This window comes from Chelonoidis abingdonii, chromosome 15 (genome assembly GCF_003597395.2).
Source record: "Chelonoidis abingdonii isolate Lonesome George chromosome 15, CheloAbing_2.0, whole genome shotgun sequence".
NCBI classification, from domain to species: Eukaryota; Metazoa; Chordata; order Testudines; family Testudinidae; genus Chelonoidis; species Chelonoidis abingdonii.
In genome coordinates, this window is record NC_133783.1 from 21,649,894 (window position 1) to 21,670,056 (window position 20,163).

Below are 20,163 nucleotides of genomic sequence, written 5' to 3' on the forward strand. Positions count from 1 at the left end.
CAGAGGCAGCAGCCTGCACTAAGACAAGCAAAGAGGCACAGGACGGGAAGGACACTGTACTGAGGCTCGGTCACACACAGGCAGGTCACATCACGTCATGGTGAGCAGAGTTGGCTTTTTGATACATTTCTGTGCTGGTTTGTTTTAGTGTAATTAATTATCCCAAAATGTTCTAGGGAGGAGCTAGGTTATCTCATTGTGAAAGCAGAAGGAAAGGTCTGAATGTGAACTCAGAAGGGAGGAGTCTGTTCTCCCAGGGATTGGGGCAAGGAAGAGGGAGACTCTCACTGAAAAGCAAAAGGGATGGATTTCTTCTCTCGGGGGTGGGGCTGAACTGCAAGAGTTAACAGACTGAAGAGCTGCACTGGATGAGACAGGACTGGAGATGATGGGAAGTAAATAATGCTTGTGTGGAAACTGGAGATATTGTGATGACACCTCTTGTCTCCCACACCCCAGGCTGATTTTTTTTTCTGACATTCTCTCACCCAGCAAAACATTTTCCAGGAGACAAAGTCTGTATTTCTACAAGGAGTACTCAGTTGGGGAGAGAGGATTCTCTATGAAAGTGGGAAAGTATGTATCTGGTGAGTGGGGGGCAGCAACACAGAGCGGCAGAGAGAGAATTGAAGTAGATAGTGGGGTTGCTGCACCAGGAAGAGGCTTGGAGTGGGGGAGCATCTGACCAGTGGGAGCAGCCCTGGACCTGCAAGTAAGGAAGAAAATCCATGAGGTAATATTTGACTACAAGAGGGCAGGATGGACATAGAGTGACATGGGTGTTGGACTGGTTGATGGTAAAAAAAGGAAGCACAGAGTGTGAAGGTTCAAGGTAGTCCTAGGAGCTGGGGATCTCTGCCCCTAGGTAACAGCAATAGCTTCAGACGACCTTCTGCCCAGGTGGTTATTGGACATGCTAATTCATTCCTCTAGTCCTGTAATAGTAGGCAGAGAGAGAAAAGGCAGAAAGAAAATATGTAGCAGTAAGTAGGAGGAACAAAATATTTAAATTCAGTCCCATTGGTTTTGCCTGTAATTAACTCTCAAAAAGATGGGATGTCTGCCAACAAGGAATCTATCTATCTAGTCTTCTGTTCATTCTGATTAGTGCAGGGTTGATGGTCAATAAAGTTTCCCACCTTCCATGATTTAATTAAGGACAAGGTCCCTGACTTTGCACGCATCACTCAAACTTAGTAGGAATTATTTTGGTGCAATTGGCATTCCTCGAATATAGAATCATAGATATGTATTGCCAGAAGGGATCTTGAGATGTCATCTAGTCCAATCCCTATGCTGAGGCAGGACCAAATATACCTAGACCATTCCTGACAGGATTGTCTAGCCTGTTCTTAAAAACCTCCAGTGACGGGGACTGCACAATCTCCCTTGGTAACTAAAATCTCCCTTAGTATAGATTACACCCATTACTTTTTGTCCTACCTTCAGTGAACATAGAGAACAACTGATTACCATCTTCTTTATAACCAGAGCCGGCTCCAGGCACCAGCCCAGCAAGCAGATGCTTAGGGCAGCCAAGAGGAAGGGCAGCACATCGGGCTCTTTAGCAGCAATTCGGCGTCAGGTCCCTTGGTCCCTCTTAGAGGGAAGGACCTGCGGCTGAATTGCCGCCGAAGAAGAAAGTTGTGCGGTGGAGCTGCTGCCGATCACAGCTTTTTTTTTTTCCCTACAGCTTGGAAAGCAAAAATCCTGGAGTTGGCCCTGTGTATAACAGCTCTTCATATAGTTGAAGACTGTTATCAGGTCCACCCTCAGTTATCTTTCCCAAAATTGCTTCAGCTGGTTCCTTAAGTATCCTAGGGTGAATTTCATCAGGTCTTGCCAAAATGAATACATCTAACTTATCTCAATATTCTTTAAGCTGTTTTTTCCCTATTCTGGCTTGTGTTCCTTCCCCCTTATTGTTAATATTAATTGTGTTAAGCATCTGATCACAATTAACCATGTAAGTGAACACTGAAGCAAAATAGGCATTGAACACCTCAGCCTTCATGGTGTTCTCCGTTATTAGCTCTCTTTCTCTGCTAAGTAGTGGACCTTCACTTTGTCTTTCTCTTGCTCCTAATCTACTTATAGAACCTCTTTAATTCTCTTTTATGTCCCTTGCTAGGTGGAACTCATTTGTGCTATTCGTTTGTACTCATCTTTAGCTATTTGTCCATATTTCACAGGATTTCTTTTTGATTTTCAGGTAATTAAAGAGTTCCTGATGCAGCCATATTGGTCTCTTGCTATTCTTCCTATCTTTCCTTTGCACTGGAATACCTTGCTGTTGTGCCTTTAATACTGTCTCCTTGACAAACTGGCAACTTTCCTGAACTCCTTTTCCCTTGGATTTGCTCCTCATGGGCACTTACTTACCAGTTCTCTGAGCTTGTCTCCTTTTGACATCCTATGTCCTTATTCTACTGCTCTCACTCCTTCATTTCCTTAGAATCATGACATCTGTCATTTCACTACCGCTTTCACCCACATTGCCTTACACCTTCAGATTCTCAACCAATTCCTCTATTAGCAGGGTGACCAGATAGCAACTGTGAAAAAACGGGACAGGGAGTTGAGGGTAATAGGTGCCCCATAAGAAAAAGTCCCAAAAAACAGGACTGTCCCTATAAAAACGAGACATCTGGTCACCCATTAGTCAGAATCAAATCTAAAATGGCTGCTTCCCTGGTTATTTCCTCCACCTTCTGAAATGAAAAGTTGTTCCAAATACATACCAATAACATACTGAATATTTTGGGTTTAGACATATTGCTTTTCTAACAAGTGTCTGGGTAATTAAAGCCTCCCAATACTACCAGATCTTGTGTTTTGTATATTTCTGTTTTATTCTATAAATGCCTCATCCACCTCCTTTTCCTGATGTAGTGGTCTATAGTAGAGTCCTACAATGATGTCACCCCTATTCCCCCCCTTTTATCTTCACCCAGAGACTTTCAACTGGTCTGCCTCTCACCTCCTTCTGGACCTTAGAAAAAGCGTATACATTCTTGATGTTCAATTCAACACTCCTCCCTTTTTTTCCTGCCTCTCCTTCCTGAACAAACTATACCCTTCCGTAGTGATATTGCAGTCATAAGATTCATCCTACTGTGTCTTGGTGATACAGTTAAGTCATGATATAGCTATGTACTAAGACTTCCAGTTCTTCCTGTTCATTCCCCATAGTTCTTGCATTTGTGTGTAGACATCTAAGATGTTGAGCAGATTCCCCCCACTGTATTCCATTTTGTTGTTCCTATGACCCTATTGGTGGAACATGGACTGAAAGGGAATTATCAAGGAGGTAGTATGGCTGTGCTGTTTGCATCTGGTCTAAACACAGGAGATTTCCCACTCCAGAAATGAACTGAATGCAGTGTGTTCGTGTTGGATGAGAGTCTTGGAATTAAAAGGGGAATAGAACCATTTTTGGCGTACAAATCATGTGGAGTACCAAAGTCTACATGTGAGCAGATGGGAGTTCCTGACTCCTGTTTGAACTTTTACTTGAAATTTCCTTCTTTTTCTGTGATTAAAATCTCAATCTTACCACTGTACTGATGTATTTTTTGCATAATTTACTTTGATTTAGGGGGAAAATTTGAAGTCGTGCAATAAATCCAGCCAGAACCACAGGGAAAAATTTGTAGAAGATAGAATCACAACTGCCATCTAGAGCACAAAAGGTACACAGATATTCCACTGACTCTTATGTCACTGGAGGTCTCCCATCTAAATACTCACCAAGTTTAACCTTAGGAGATTGGCATGGATGCAAGCTAGTGAACATTTTTCTCCTGTTCATTGAAACAAGAATTATGCAAGAAGGGTGACAATTTTTGTTGTTGATTTTTCACATCAAATTCAGCTGATTTGTGGCTTCCTACTTTTTATTTTTCTGGAAAAACTTGACAGTGTTTCTTTCAAAATGTGAAAATACAAAAAGCCATGTTAATTCAAAATTTCACATTTGCAGAAATACAAGTCAAAGCAATTCTATATATTACTTTCAAGCAGCAGCAGTAGAGCAGTTACTTTGGCAAACCCCCATCATCCGTACTTGGTGTCTTCTTATTTGATGGGGAAGAAAGTATCAGTGGCTTACTCTAATCTCCACCAAGGAGCTACCAAGCATGATTACTGATCCCTAATCCAGAATTCCCTCTCCCTGCCACACACATTTTACAGAACAGACAACACAGAGCTGCTACCTGCTTCGTGACAGGGACCTAGGGCAGAGACACAAGCCTTTGTAAGCATGTTTTAAGGGAAATCCTAGGACCCTGGAGATACAAGAGACACTATATTTCTGACAGTCTCACAGGAAATCCACAAAATTCAGCCTCTCCCCACTGTGAAACTGAGTCATAATAGTTTCTGCTCTCCCTCCAGAACACTTGTGGTAGGCACAGCCAATCAATATACCAGAAGAAATACTATACAGTAAATCCTCACTTAACGTCCTCCCGCTTAACATTGTTTCAAAGTTACATCACTGCTCAATTAGGGAACATGCTCATTTAAAGTTGTGCAATGCTCCCTCATATCGTCGTTTGGCTGCCTGCTCTGTCTACTGCTTGTAAGAGTCTGTGGAAGAGCACCAACTTTACAAGGAAGCATTGTACAAGTTCCTCTTCTCCGCCTCTTCCCCCTCCCTTCCAGCGCTTCCCCTGTTTGGCGGCGCTTTGGACTTTCTGGGAGGGAGAGGGAGCAGCAGGGAAGTGCTGCATCTCCACTCCTTTCTCTCCCTCCCAGAAAATCCTAAGCGCCGCTAAACAGCTGTTTGGCGGTGCTTAGGACTTTGGCGGGGAACGAGCGGGGATGCGGCATGCTCCGGAGAAGAGGTGGAGTGGGGGTGGGAAGAGGTGGGCCTGGAATGGAGCAGGGACAGGAAGATGCAGACCTGGAGTATTCCCAGCAAAGCCGACACCTGTTCTTCTCTGGGGAAGCTGCTGCTGCTGCTGCAAAGGTGCTTCCCTTGTGTCCTTGCCTGCAGCAGGCTGTGCCTGTGTGGAGTAAGCTGTGGCACTTCCCAGTACAGTACAGACAGTATATAATGCCTTTTGTCTGCCCCCCCAAAATTTCCTTGGAACCTAACCCCCCTCATTTACATTAAATCTTATGGGAAAATTGGATTAGTTTAACATTGTTTCACTTAAAGTTGCATTTTTCAGAAACATAGCTACAATGTTAAGTGAGGAGTCACTGTACAACCAATTTCAGCTTAAAACTCAACATTCTAAATACTCCACAAAAAATGTTCCACAAAAAATGCTTAGATAGTCACCCAGACTTGCAAAAAATGGTGTCCCCAACTGACAATAATTTTCATAAATGTGAACATTTCCATACAGAAAATACTATATGATGATGAAATCAGGATAAACTCAAAAGTCAGACAAGACTGCTTATCAGATGTAAACAAACCAAATTTATTTTTGGTATAACTCCACAGTTTTAAATACGTGGGTTGAAACCAAGGGCTATTTGGCCCTTTTTGTAATAATAAATATTTTTGTAATAAATAATACTAGGAATTAGACTCTCTGAAAAATAGTCATTTTATGACCTTTATAAACCCGGTTGGCCTCCTGGTGGAGTTTGTAAATGGGCCTTTAAATAGTCAGTTCATGACCATTATAAACCTAGTTGGCTTCTCCAATGAGTTTATAATAGCTAGGAGCATTGAAATAGTCTGTTTATAACTATAATAACCTCCATTGGCTTCTGTGCAGCATTTATAATAGATGTGAACCTAGAAATAGCCTGTTTATAACCATTATAAACTCTGTCAACATGTCTAATGAGTTAATATTAACTATGATCTCTGAATACAAGGTTCTTAAGAGTTATAATGTCTGCATATTTACACATCGAGTTTATGAAAACCATTAACTTTTTAAAACATATTGCCTAAGATTTAGTTAGAATTTTTAATTACAATGTACCAAATCTTGCAGTCTTCCCTAATGAAGTCCTATTCCATTGACTTCACTATGAGCTTTGACTACAGACATCCGTATTTAACCCAATAATTCTAAAATACATTTTACTGATGATACTAAGTTTTTTGATGATTTCTTCCAACTCCCCCTCAAAACAAACTCCCCCTTCTCAGCTCCCTCAAAACAAATTAAAAGAAAAATCACTTGACAAATAAAGAATTCAAAATTTGTATAAAAAATAAGGACATACATCTACATAGTTTAGGTTCTTTAGGTTAAGATTAGAAATGTAAGGAAGTTAGTAGATAAAGTGTTGTTATTGTAAAGTTTGTAACCATATCTCACTTCAATATCAAAGCAGCATTATAGTTTGAAAGACACACTAAACAATAGAAACTCTGAAGATTCAACCATAATATTTAATTCTATACCCATAACTGCACAGTAATCAACATAAAAAGGGGAAAATCTGAGGGTATATCTACACTACAGAGGCACAGCTTCACTACTACAGCTGTGCTGCTGTAACACTATAGTGTAAATGCTTTCTACATTGACAGAAGGGGTTTTTCCATTGATGAAGTTAATCCACCTCTCCAAAAGGTGGTAGCTAGGTTGACGGAAGAATTCTTCTGTCAACCTAGCTACATTTACAGTATGGGGGATAAGTCAACCTAACTATGTCGCTATGACCGTAAGAGCATTCCAGTCCCAGAGGGCAAAGGGCTCTCTCGTATCAGGTAATGAGTTTCAGCTGACCTGACCAATTCAGTGTACCCGAACTCACTATGATCATAATCTATATCTAAAAAGGTGTCATGTAATATGTCATTGGAAAACTAACAACTCACTGATCATTAATATTGCTGTGTGATATATGCATACACTATGTGTAGCAGGGTGCTGGTGCAAAGGCACCTAATTAGCCCCTGCTCAGCCAGCCTCAATCAGGGGAAATAGATTGGGGTTGGGGAGAAGTCTGGTGCCTGGCCTTTAGAACTGGCTGCACCTGCAGACCTGAGGGTTCAAGGGCTATAAAGGCTGGCTGGCAGCCAGAAGAAGGGGGCTGGCCAGGGGAAGGTCAGTCTCCAGGCTGAGGGCAGACATGGTGTAGGAGAGGAGATTGTACGGCCTGCAAGCTCTGTATATAGCATATCACTGGTGGTGGGAGAACATGTGTAAATAAAGCCACAGATGCTGCAGAACTAGAAGCCTTTCTGAGCTTTATTGGGGCAGCCAGTGGGCCCCAGGAAGAGGGACGGGCAGAGGACTTGTTACAGCATGTATTAAGAGTTATAGGTATATGCTTGAATTATAAATAAAGTGTGTTTATGTCAGGGGGGAGTTAGTAAACAGGTCTGACCTAACAAGCGTGAGAGAAGACAGCTTAGAGGAACCTTATCTGGGATATAAACACAGAGGGTCTGAACCTCAAGCAATAAGCAATTGAATCAACTGATTGTATACTATAAAAGTGTACCCAGTGAGGTGTTTTGTGAAAGTCTCTGACACACTGGTGATTGATATCCCTGTGAATTGTATGTATTAACATGACACAAGGAATTATGGATATTCATTAATATTATGCTTCACAGTCTGTGACCAAAGGGAGAAACAGGTCTCTGCAAGATAGGAGGTAATGTTACATTTATCTGTCTCCAATAAAATTAAGCAAGTTGGGACCAGGAAAAAAAATGGAAGCCGCATTTACATTCAAATTAGCAGGGGGATAAGAAGACCACAGAAAGGGAAGAACAGCAGGAAGCCATCCTGCATCTTGAATAAAGGTCATTGAACTTTGAGAGAGATAAGCAGAGACAAAGCTATTTTGGCATCCATCATTAGACTGACACAAAGAGCCAGAGCTATTCACGCTAAGAAAGATGGGCCCTTCAACTAAGAGGGGGTTCAAGTAACTGGAAACAGAATATAGGTGAGAAACATGCTGAGGGAAAGATCTTTCACCTAGGAAGACAAGGGAAGTCAGCACCTTGTACTTCTGTGGAAGGTACTGCCTGAGGGAATGTCAGCCATGGCTGGAAAGAAAAATGACTGATGAGAGAAACCATCTTGAAGACAGTGTGCACCTTGCTAGATTAAGTTTTAGCCTTATAGATGTGTTTTCACACATCTGTTTGTAATCATCTCTGCTTTCATTTCTTTTTCTTGGCATCACTTAACCTATGTCCTATTGTTAATTGTCTGGTTTTGTAAACCAACTTAGTGTTGAGTTTGAAGGAAAAGGTGTATTTACCCCAGTTAAGTTAAAAAGTTGTAATGTACTTTAGTCTCTTTAAAGAAGCAAACAAACATTATTTCTCTGCAGGCTCCAGGAGAGGGTTGGGCAGATGGTTTTGTAAAAATTTGGGACTGGGACTGCGTTGGGGTCACCCTGAAAATCGTAACCACGGCTGGTGGAAGCTGGGGTGGGGCTGTTGTGCTGTAGGCAGGCTGCTGGAGTTAGAGCTGCTGATCTGGGGATCTACAGCACACAGGTGCTCAGAGTATGACCTACACATTTGTCAACTGGGTGCTGGTGAGCCTCAGCAGCAGGGCACTTGAGGCACCCAGTGTTACAGGGGAGGTAGGGACATAACTCCTCACTTCTCTGGATTATACCCTGAAATGTGACAGTTGCACAGTGAAAGATCAAAATTAATGCTCTCCACCCATAGGAAAGATTTTTCATGTATCCTATATACGTGTGACAAAGCCCGTGGTCAAGATTTTAAAAAATGAGTATCTAAAACTAAGCTCTTTTAATCCATATTCAGACTCATAAAATACATGTGGCCTTAAATCACCACTGATAATCTAATTAGATGTCCACATGACACCTAAATAGATGTGGTTTTTTTCCTTGTATATTTTGGGGTCTGGAGTCTTCTAATGGTCTTCCTCTGCTAAGCAAACAGACAGAAGATGTTTTAAAAATGCATTACAGGCATGCCAGGCAATAAGAAATTAATTTTATAACTAGTCTGACTGCACAAGGATTTAGTATATGTCACTGATGGAACTAGTTGGTCTAAAGTTAATTTGTAAATTGCAGTTTGTCAGATCAGGCTATATTTTAAATTCTATGATATATCTTTTGACCCTTTCCATTTGGTGAGTTGGTAGCTTATATTTGTCGACTAAATGGCTCAGGAGACTGAACTGTATATACAAAGCAACTGTGTTAAATCTAGTCATTAATATATGCTGATTGTTGGAGAGGGTTATTCGAAATTTGTTGGTGATATCATATCAGTTTCTAATAGAGGACATATATCCACAACAATAACATACATACACACAAATCACACTTGGCGCATATGTCATCTTTGTTGGGCTGCTCAGCATAGAGTGAACAGCTGATGCAAAAGTTCTGTCTTCTACTATTCTTAAATGTTATCCCTCTGGTCAAGGTTATGATATGTTAGTGGGTACACTTACATTGGCACTGCCCACACAATGCTTGCTTTTTGGATAAACAAAGGACTTCAGATTCCATCACTGTTACACAAATTTGCACAACTTTTCACAAGTACTAAATTCATTTGAAAAGATATTTTATTTAAAGAAGTTTCATTTTCACACCAGTAACTCTGAAAAGTTTGCTTGAGGTATTTTCAAAATGTTTATGTACTTTCTCAGTATATTAAAGTGAATTCTGACTTTACCATAAAAAAAAGTAGAGTCTCATAACAAAATTTTCAGTTTCTTCTTGAAGAGTCTTCAATAGTTAAAAGGTTGAAATTTGTTTGTATTTAGTTAACATACAATTTTTGTGCCACATTTGTCATATAATAATAATACCTATCTCTTACCTGGTGCTTTTTGATAAGTAGATCCAAAAGCACTTTAGAAGATGATCACAAATTACTTTATACTGAAAGTCAGTTAAATCTAAAATAAAAAGTAAAGTTTAAAGACATGACTTAAAGAAGGAGATGACTCAGTGTCCTGAGGGAGGAAGAAGAGAATTTCAGACAGAGGAGGCCGTACAAGGGAAAGAGTGAAGAATCCCAGGGAGGGCAGAGTAAGTAAGTTGATATAATAATGTGGCACACAGGAGTGCAGGTAAAAGCCTAAAATTTATTTCCCAACCCAGTCACCTAACAAAGGTGAGGATTTCAGAAAGTTAACTATGTAGAAGCTACTATGTACTATGCTACTATGTAGAAGCCAGTAGCTACTATTACAAAATAAAGGAAGTCCAATTTTAAATTCCATAAAACTTCTGTTCTACCCCCCGCTTCACTCTCCAATATAATTAGTCAATAAGGTCCAGATTCAAAGGCAGTCAAAGTCAACTGGAGTCTCATCATTGACTTTAGAGGGCTTTGGATCATGCTCCAGAGACAATAGTATTCTCCATTAGTTCCTCATCTAGGATATGTTGTGAGGATGACAAAGAAAGCTGTTTTCAACAAATATAGGCATCATGATTCTGGAAAGTATTACCACCTACTTGTGAGTTCTACTTTATGATGGTTGGTCACGAGACACAGTTAAATGGAACACGCACATTTTACAGTGCCATCCATCTCAGATTCAGAAGCCTTAAGAGCACTGCACTGTGTTGGCGAATGGATGCTCATTATTTAAACATAAGTAAAAGCTTTGTCTGTCCTTTTAAAAGACCCTAGTTTTTCTTGTTCAAGTCAAAGTCATTTCTCCTGTGTAAAGCCTGAGTAACCAGTCTTTCTCAGCAGAAGTGTAGATGGGTTGGAGAGGTGAAATCTACACCCTCAACTCAAAGCCATACATACGGTAGACACTAGTTCACTTTACTGGCTGGTATAATGACTGAAGTCCCTTTGTACCACTTGCCCAGGGTGTTGAGACCTTTTGCTCCATATAAATATGAGAATTATGTTTACTCCCTGATCTACCCCATTGTAACGTTCAAGCAGGCCTATTTCCCATTTCATCCAGTTATACCTATTGTACCATGCTAAATAAATCATCTCTTTCCTTGGTGTTTACAGCCTTCAAATATTTGTAAATTATTATCATGCTACTTTCCTTATCTCTTCAAGCTATACACATTAATTTTTACCTCTTCAATTAATCTCTCCAGCTGCTTAACTGATCATTTATGATGCTTTTCTCTGACCTCTGTCCCATACCTGCTTATCTTATGAGATCTGTTAAGGACAAAGCCAGAGAGGATCTAGCTAGAACCCATAATTATCACTGATAAACTGTTGAGGATGATTGGGAGGCAAGTGATGGTAAGAAGCTGTAAAAATAGGTTGGAAAACTAATGTCCCCATCCTCTTTTATCAACAAGCCTGGTAGTTAAACCATTCTAGTTAGGAGAGACTTTTACTGTAGGTTAGTGCGCCTAGTCACCAGCTGGGGATAGACAAACAGCCACACCCAGGTTAAGTTTCTATACCTTTTATCAGGGGTCTGTTTGGTGTCTTCCCAAACAGAGCAAGAAAAGTATAAAAAAAGCAACACCGACAACAGGAATTCAGATTGAGGTCCCCTAGCCTCCAGTAACTACCTTTGGCAGCCTGTCACCTCCCACCTCTAGATTATTAAATCTTTTGTCCTATTGGATATCTTCCTCTAGAGTTCTGTTGTTTGCAGCTGGTGTCAAGTTTCTGATGCTCCAAAGTTCTAGCCATTCATTCTATTTTTGGTTGCCCTAAGACTCTAAAATGGGTTGGCTTCTGCTTCTGGCTTCAGTTCTTCAGGCTCCTACTAGCTATGTGGTCCTTTAAAAATAAATTCATACTGGGCTTCAAACCCTTAAAAGACCATTCAAAGTCACCATACATAATAAGAAAATGATATACGAGTGTTTACAAGTGCTGAAGGTATCTCCATTCTATATAAATTGTGCATTAGGAATCAGTGCAGCAGTGTGAAGACAGCTCAGATAGCAGGCAGCAATCTCTGAGCATCTTTCCTTCATTACAGCATACGCGAACATTCATCACGCTTGTACTAATAGTCACCATAGTTGTTTTGCTGTTTTAGTACAAAAAGGCAGCTGTTGCAGATAGACCCTCACTTAAATTCCTTAAGTTTTCAGCTCAAATATAGTAGGCCAAATTCTGCTCTCTGTTACACATATGCAATTACACTGAAGTCATACCAGTAAAGAATGTATTGTGATATTTTTGGTTAAATATATAATTGTATATAGTAAAATAAATGGTAAAGGATGTGCATTATTAAATGAGCTTTTAAACAGGACTACTGACTTTTAAAACACCTTGTTTGAGGTCCATAGTGTATTTACCATATTTTCTAAAAATTACCCATTTCCAATATATTCTATGATAATCAGCTATGGTCAAATATGGAATATCAATGTGTTTTCTATGGCTTTATTCAAATGACTTATTGATTTGGTAAGGGGGGCACATGTTGCTAAAAATAACGAAACATAGCCACACACTGAATTTTGCTCAGCTGCTAGTGTTACTTCTGTAAACTGTTTTCCCCTTGTTAGTTATTTTAAAAGCTTTGGATCTTAGTAGTTAATGGATGAGGCCTATTGGTCATTGAGCTGATTGCCCAACAAAAGCAGGATACTTTCCTTTGATAGAAGACTGATTGGAAGAATGGTTACATGTATTACATATTTGAGAACACTAGATGGAGCTTGGCAAGCAATGAGAAAGAAACAAAAAAAAGGCAATGCAGTGGAGAGGTGCTTTAGTTTTGAGCTAGTTTAAAAAAGAATCCAGTTTAATCTTCTTGGGGCTTGCTTACCTCAGCCATTATACAATTCTTGGCCAAATAACTGTGTCTGGTAAAACAGAAATGCCAAGTCCTTAGGCTGATGCTTATTTTTCCAGGGAGCAAATTATTCAAACAGTCCCCTCTCTCCTTCTTGAATCCAGCTCCATTGATGAGCTCAGCCTGATTGCAGCTATATAACTGGCTCAGTCTTTTATTGCACCATCAATAACATTTCCAAATCATTAAATGATAACAGAAAAAGAAAAAGAAAAGAAGTGGCTGAGATATGGCTGGAAATTACTGGACAAAGTTGAGATACTTCCAAAAGCTAGTATGTGTGATAGAGCAGAAAAATAGTAATAGGGAAGGGTAAGCTAATGTACAACAGCCATTTGTTGGTGGCTCAAATCACTTCAATTCCACCTTCGGGGGGATGTCAAGAAACCAGAAAAGTGGAGAATCTGTTGATTTTCAGATGGAAGTAAAGGTAAAGATCCAACTGACCATGTTAAGGTTCTAGCCCCTATAAAATGGTGTTTCCTACTTTTCTTTAGCTGCCTCCAAAACTGTGTCCCTATCACTGAAGTCTAACACATAACATAGTTTTCTTTTGTTTTGTTTTTTTTAGATTGTGACCTCTTGGGAGCAGGGAGTATCATTTACTGTATGTCTGAATGATGCCTAGCACTATGGGGCCCTACTCTAGTTCATGGACTGCAATAAAAAAAAGCACAGTCTTCCTAACCTCTCCCTTTCATTTTGGTCTCCTGCATACACTGTGGAAATTTCACGCTTTCTATAAAGTAATTACTTGTATACAGCGTCCTCCTTCCTTTTCAAATATAGCATCTTTAGGATGAATTTATAAATAAATTCTGTGAGACTTGAGGCCTTCAGTCCACATTAATGATAATTAATTCTCAAATATAGGCATCTTTCTGTCCATAAAACCACTATGCTTTATTGTCACATTGGCTTCCAGCCAGTCTGCTTCTCACTATTCTGTACTTTGGTCCCTCTATTTAGTTACTTATTTTGTATTACAGTTAAGTAGAACTATTGGCAGTACAAGTTACTTTCTTACGTAAGGCGTAAATGAGAGAGTAGCAGATATGCTAGGTAAAGAATACCACAAAGGTAAAGCAGAGTAAGTTCTAATTGTACATACTGTTATTAACTTTAAATCAATTATTTGTTTATAATCACTTTATCCTGTTGCTAAATCTTTACCCAACTAGATTTAATTCAACTATTAATTTAATGTAGGCTGTAATTTCTCATAATTCTTTTATTCTTGTGACCCACATCATATGGCCATCTAGCTTATCCAGTTTTCATAAGAGCATTTCAGACAGCATTTTATTTACTGTTGCATGCAAAGATACTATTATTCAAAGAAACCCAGTTTGCTGAAGAAACATGGGGATCTTGGTGATATCACACAAGATAGTATATGAAATGATGTTTGAGGGGATGAAGGAGGACTGTGAAGGAAATCACTGGTGCTAGTTTCTAATTTAGTGGTGTATATGATCAGTGTGATCAGCGCTTGTGTAAACCAAAAAGGAAGATACAGGATAAAATCCTTTTGCTATTGTAGTCAGTGGGACCACAGTTTAGCCCTCAGACTCTGCTCTGAGAAGTTTATAATCTAACAGATAAAGAGCTTATACAAAATATACTGGAAGACCCAAAGGATAGTGTTAACTTAGAGAGCCACTTATTTTATTATTTTTAGAAATGGATAGGTGACAAACAATAGTGTCCTGGATTAGTGTCTGTGGGGATTGCAGAAGAAATGAGTCTTGTTGTAGCTCTTGGGCAGCTTGGATTTGTATAATAGGAATTTCTAAGATTTCTATCACCTTTTGCTCAAAAAAAGTGTTTTGAAATTCTCAGTAGTTAGGGGTAGATTCTCGCCCCCTTGGAGATATAACATAACATTTTCACTAATGTAAAGAGTGAAAGAAAAAAAGTACTACAATCAGGAATGAGAGACTAAAAAAAACAGTGGTAGAACCCCTTATTTCTAATGACACAGTTAATTATCTTGGAATAGGTAATACATGAGCAAAAACCACAGGGCATATATTGATATATATGTAATGTAGATGTTCTTTCATTTATGCATCAGATGTTTCTTTTGTAGGACACAATTTCTGCTTTCTACAAATATCAGTTTTTAATCAGTGTTTTCCTGTATTATGTAATACCCATATTTCATATGTTCACTTTAAGCTATTTTTAACAAAAGGATTAAAGAGAAAATAAAAAGGCCTGAGTCTGAATCCTTTACTCTGGCAAAATTCCTTTTGCTGCAGAGACCACAGTACAACACCAAAGACTTTAATGTTTAACTGTTTGCCAGGAATTCCAGTTAAATACTTTCAGGTGCCTTGATATCAGACAGGGTACCCTTCCCCCTCAGCAAGTGGATGTTTGAGCCTCTTAATCTTCTTTTTGTATTTTCTATGCTTATTTTGCTGTTTGGAAGGACAAGTAGTTTTCTTTGATTCCTACAATACTTGTCAATCAGAGTTTCTGTCTTAGTTCCAAATTCTGCCAGAAGCTGTATAAGCAGACCTCTTCAGCCATATGGAGGTTCTGCGCAGGCACAGAAATCCATTGTCTGGGTACACCACAAGAAGGACAAGAGACACTTGTTATGGATTTTAATCAGGCTGTAACTTTATTATATAGATGTCTGGGACAGCCCGGTAGATAAAATGTACAGTGCAGGCAAATCCATGTTTATTCAAATCAATTCTCAGGGGCTTCCACCAGCCCTGCCCTCCTTTGTTTCCGTTCAGGTCTCCCAGCCAACCAATGGCTTGGACCTTACCATCCACCACCCTTGTAAGAGGGTTAAGGTAGGCTATGAGAAACGGGGAGGGGGGGTCTCCCTGCTGTACCAATCAGAAGAGTCCCCAACCCTCTCCCCCATTCTGCTCCTCTATCCAGTACCTCCTTTTAAGTCTTTTACCAGGCCATTTATCTGGTCACTGGCTGCCTTCCCTATGGAGTACCTGCACTGGACATCCACCCAACCTTACAAAATAAGTTGCGACATATGGCCTACCACCTTTTCTTCTCACCAGAAAAGGTCTTCTCTCACACCTGTTGTGGGGAAGGCAAAAAAACTTCACTCCACCAAAGCCAATTCAGGTGGAGCGGGAAAAATTCCTTCCCAGCCTCCCTTTAAAAGGAGCAACTAGCATAATGCCCACAGCAGGTCCTAACCCAGTCTGCCATTTGCCTCCACTAGGGGAGGGAGGGTAGGTGCTGGCTTCCATGCTGCATGGAACAAAGAGACTTGCCCCACCCAGGTTTCACAGCCTTTATACCCTTCGGACCTCACATTCCTTGGGGGAAGGGGGATGAGTCACTGCTGCAAAGCTGACCACTGAGCACTATTTTTACAGCAGCTTCTGACTTGCTTCCTTCTTCCTGCCCCCTCCCCCCCCCCCGCTCATAAAGCAGAACTGTCCTTCCTGGGTAAGCCCCAGACAAACTGCCCGACCTTAGTTGTGGTGCAGTCATTCACAAGGAGCTACTTGCAGGACTGGGGCCTTAGATAGCATTGTGTGTTAAAATGTTAAAGAGAAACTATCCGCTTGAATTTTTGGATATTAATTAGTTTAAGAATCCAGTTTTCTTTATATGTCTATATTTTAAAAAAATATTAATTAAAAATGTATAAGGGAGAACTTGAGTAAATACTGACTATTCAAAGGAAACAGTGAAATATATAAAAATTGCTGTGATGCACAAAGTAAACAAACAAAAATAGAGAGAAATAATTTTTCCTTTTTTTCAGTCAGTCATCTTTTCAAGCTGACCAATCCCTTTAAATGGACCCAATAATCCTATAAAAGAAAACATCCTAATTTAAAATAAAACCCAATGTTCTTTGGCTCTTAACCAGATGACCCACCTTAAAAAATCTGAAACAAAAAATTTACACAGAAACTGATGCTGCTCATGCAATATTTTTTAAAACCTTCACTGGGAATTAAAAGTAGATTACTACTGAATCTTTTTTAACAAACTGTCAAGATCTGTTCAGTTTCTCATTTAAGTGGTAATAAGGATATATATTTAAAACTCAAAGTTGAAGAATTATAATTATACACCATAGTTTCAAAATATACATGTTTATATGAACCAACAAAAGATTACCTGTTCTTTATAAAATTCCCATCTGTGAAAAAAACTGCCCGCCCTCCCCCCGCACACACACATTTTATGGGTATTTTCTCTGTTTGGAGGGAGGGGGGGATTGAACAAGATTGTCTCTTTGGACTCTCTCTGATACAAGCAAGGAAAATATTGATACATTTTTAGTTTGCTATTTCACATTGAAAAGCACATTGAATATAAGATTAAACCATGAACACGTTGGATGAAGAGGAGAATAGAAGAACTGATTACAGCTCAATTAATCATACAGACAAGTAGTACCTTTACGACTTTAGTTATGGCTCCTTAGAAAGGGTCTGATCCTGCTCTGACTGAAAGGAGTAATAGAGCTCTTATTGATTTAAATGGAAACAGGATCAGACCCTGTCAATTAACACTATCTCTGACCTCCCTAACTCCTGTTTCACATACCTAATGATAGTGGGCAAACTCTGCAGTCCTTACTCAAGCAATACTTGTATTGAAATACAAAAATAGCCTCGTCATGTTAAATGGTAACATTACTGGGAGCTTTATCTGAGTGAGAAAACAGTAAGGACTAAAAGATTGTTCCACTGTGATTATCTGTGTCATTTTTTTTTTAAGTAAGCTGTTTTTTTCAATCCTTCTGATATGTCTACACTTTCTAATAATAGTATCTGAGTGCAGTCACCCAATGCCTTGCATGCTGGTGTTAAGAACTCCACTGCGTAATGTTATGAAAAGAAAATATCCAAACTGATATTTTCTCACATGTTGTTTGAAAGTTACTATGGACCCTTCTTTAGTGGCAATACCCAGGAAATTAATATTAACATTTTTATTTACAAAAGAACAAAGGCTTTGAGTTAAATAGTTACATATCCAGGATTAAAAAGAGACATAGGACTAAACCATGAAATCGAGTATCCTACCTCGAATAACAGGTAATAACTGACTAGTCAAGGAAAGATGACCCAAACAACTCAGCTAGGGTGAAATTCACAGCTCCTGCACCAAGTCTGCATAACTAACTTGGCTTTGTACAAGGCACTAAATGGAGACTTATGGGAATGGAATTCATGTCCAACCTGCAAGCCGGTTATAGAACTGCTGTGCTTTTTTATTGGAAGCTGGTTCGCCAGCCCATAACAGGAAACATTATTAATTCACTGTCTGCTTTCTTCTCCAAATCATAAATAAATATATTCATCAGGAGAATGAACTAGATCAGCAGATGGTGGGGCACAACCAAAAGTGGGTATGTGATGGTGTTCCTAGCTGGTTACACCAGAGAGCTAAAAAAATCCCTGAATCATTAGGCCTCAGTAGGATATATAATAAGGCTCTGAAGGATTTAACAAGGGACTCAAAGCCCTGACACACCCAAAAATAAAAATAAAAAGCCTGAATCATTGTTTCCAGCACTATTGGATGTGAATGTTAACAACTAACACATTAAAATTGAACGGGTAATCAGAACTCTGGTACTAGCTATGATGGTAGTTCTGGTGATTTTGAAATCTTTTTATTTGGAACTGAATTGAAACCACAGACAAAAATCTGTTCTTACATAAAATGACATCAGAACTATGGTCATCTTTTAAAAATTGGAAAGGAATGAAAGGGCATAAAGAGACCCTACAAGTTCTATAAATGGCCAGGGAAGAATTCCTTCAACATAGGCATAGAAGAAGACAGCCCTAAACTTTTCCCCATATCCCACAGGGTTTGAGTTCTGTGCTGCACTTCTTTATTCTTCCCAATAAAAAAGCAAATATTGCAAAAGAATGTGTCAAAACACTGGAAGAAAGGAGGGTCATTGGGTATCTGTGTTACCTCTGTTTCTAGTCCCTTAAACTCTTTATATCTTGATGTCATCTCTCACGGGAATAAAATAATTTGTTGGTTGGCTTGTACATTTTAGAATCTATTCTTTTTTAGGGCTAAGTTCAAGAAGGCATTCTGCTGAGAACATGGGCTATATTTGGATTTAGGCCTAGTAAATACATTTGATTGGCCAAATGTTTAATGACTTAGCATTCTAAGAAGATGTATGAGGCAACTCTCTGGCTTGTGGGCAAAAGATTATCAGGGTAAGGTCATCCGTTTACCCTAGATTCTGTCCCTACCTCTTAGAGTTGTTTTCAGTGTCATAATTAACTCACTGTCATGAGGAGGTGTGGGAATGGGTGAATGTGTAGCAATGCTGATGAATTGTTAATTATGTTTAAACAATTGAGACATATCTGTCTGGGGCCTAAGTAGAAGTCTGCCTACCAGCTCCTTATCATGACACCTTCTTGTGTCCTGTTTTCAAGAAACGTCTGTTCATGGTTGTTAACAGATTGTTGCAAGACATGTACACTCTATCCTGGAATCATCTATGGGACTTCAAGACAAAGCTGCCAGGTCATTGGTCCATGTCAAATTACAAGTTCCAGGCCTTTGACGACATTGGGGTGTCCCCTGATGCAGCATAAGGGGACACTGACCCCTATAAAAGACTCTAACCATCCAGAAAGCAGAGAAAGGGCCTGTCTCACAATAGTATCATCACCCAGTGTTGTACATTGCTGTCTTCCTTGAACTGGCCATACAAAGAAGAAGAGGTGAAAGATACTGAACATTTGCTACGCCAAGTCTGAAGCCTACAACTGAGAGAGAAGAAACCAAACTTTCCTCCTGCATGCAAAAGATCTTCAAGTTCCATCCTATTGTCAATAAAGATACTGGTAAATATCAACTTAGTTCCAAAACTAAGATCAATCACATGAGTTAAGGACCTTAATAGGAAGGCTTGAAAATCCTTCTGTACAGCAAATTTGAGGATGTTCAAATCACTCCAATGCCCATTAACGTGAGTCTCTGTGTATGTGTGTCTCTTTGTGCATCACTAACTGTTCCTTAGGGTGTAAACCATAGCCTTAAGTCTGTTATCTAAATAGTATCCCAGGATTAAGCATGTGTCATCCTAAATCTGCTAGGAGTGAGGATTGTAGAAATCATTTTGTATCTCTGCAAGACTGCCAGAAAGATGCAGGCATTGTGTTAAAGTGGGGAGAAGAAATAGATTAAATAAACAAAAGTCTGATGTGTTTTGTGTGAACTGTGAAGCTTCATAGGAGAGAGAGCCAAAGCAGGAAGTTACTAGGAAAACATTGTCAGAGCTATACTTCTTTAAAACCAACCTAGGACCATCCTCTGTTTTTAACAGACTCTAAGTTAAATTGCTTAAAGGGAACAGCTTCTTCCCATAATCTTTCTGTGAAATATTAAAAGAATTGTTTTCCTTAGCTTGTAAATTATAATTGGATTTAATGACTTATTGTAGTAATTGCTGAACCAGATAAGTTGAACCAGA

The 20,163-nt window shown here is 39.3% G+C and overlaps 1 protein-coding gene across 3 annotated transcripts in view; it reads left to right on the top strand.

The window, feature by feature from the left end:
- MYPN (myopalladin) overlaps window positions 1-20,163 on the top strand; it is a 131,191-nt gene continuing 111,028 nt past the window's right edge. For 2 of the 3 annotated variants that reach the window (XM_032795261.1, XM_032795264.1), the window contains exons 1-2: window positions 29-100; window positions 493-733. In XM_032795261.1, coding sequence (XP_032651152.1) covers window positions 729-733 — 5 coding nt within the window. In that variant the 5' untranslated portion in view covers window positions 29-100; window positions 493-728. Of the gene's footprint in view, window positions 101-492; window positions 734-20,163 lie in introns of all 3 variants that reach the window. The other variant, XM_032795265.2, reaches the window with a different exon arrangement.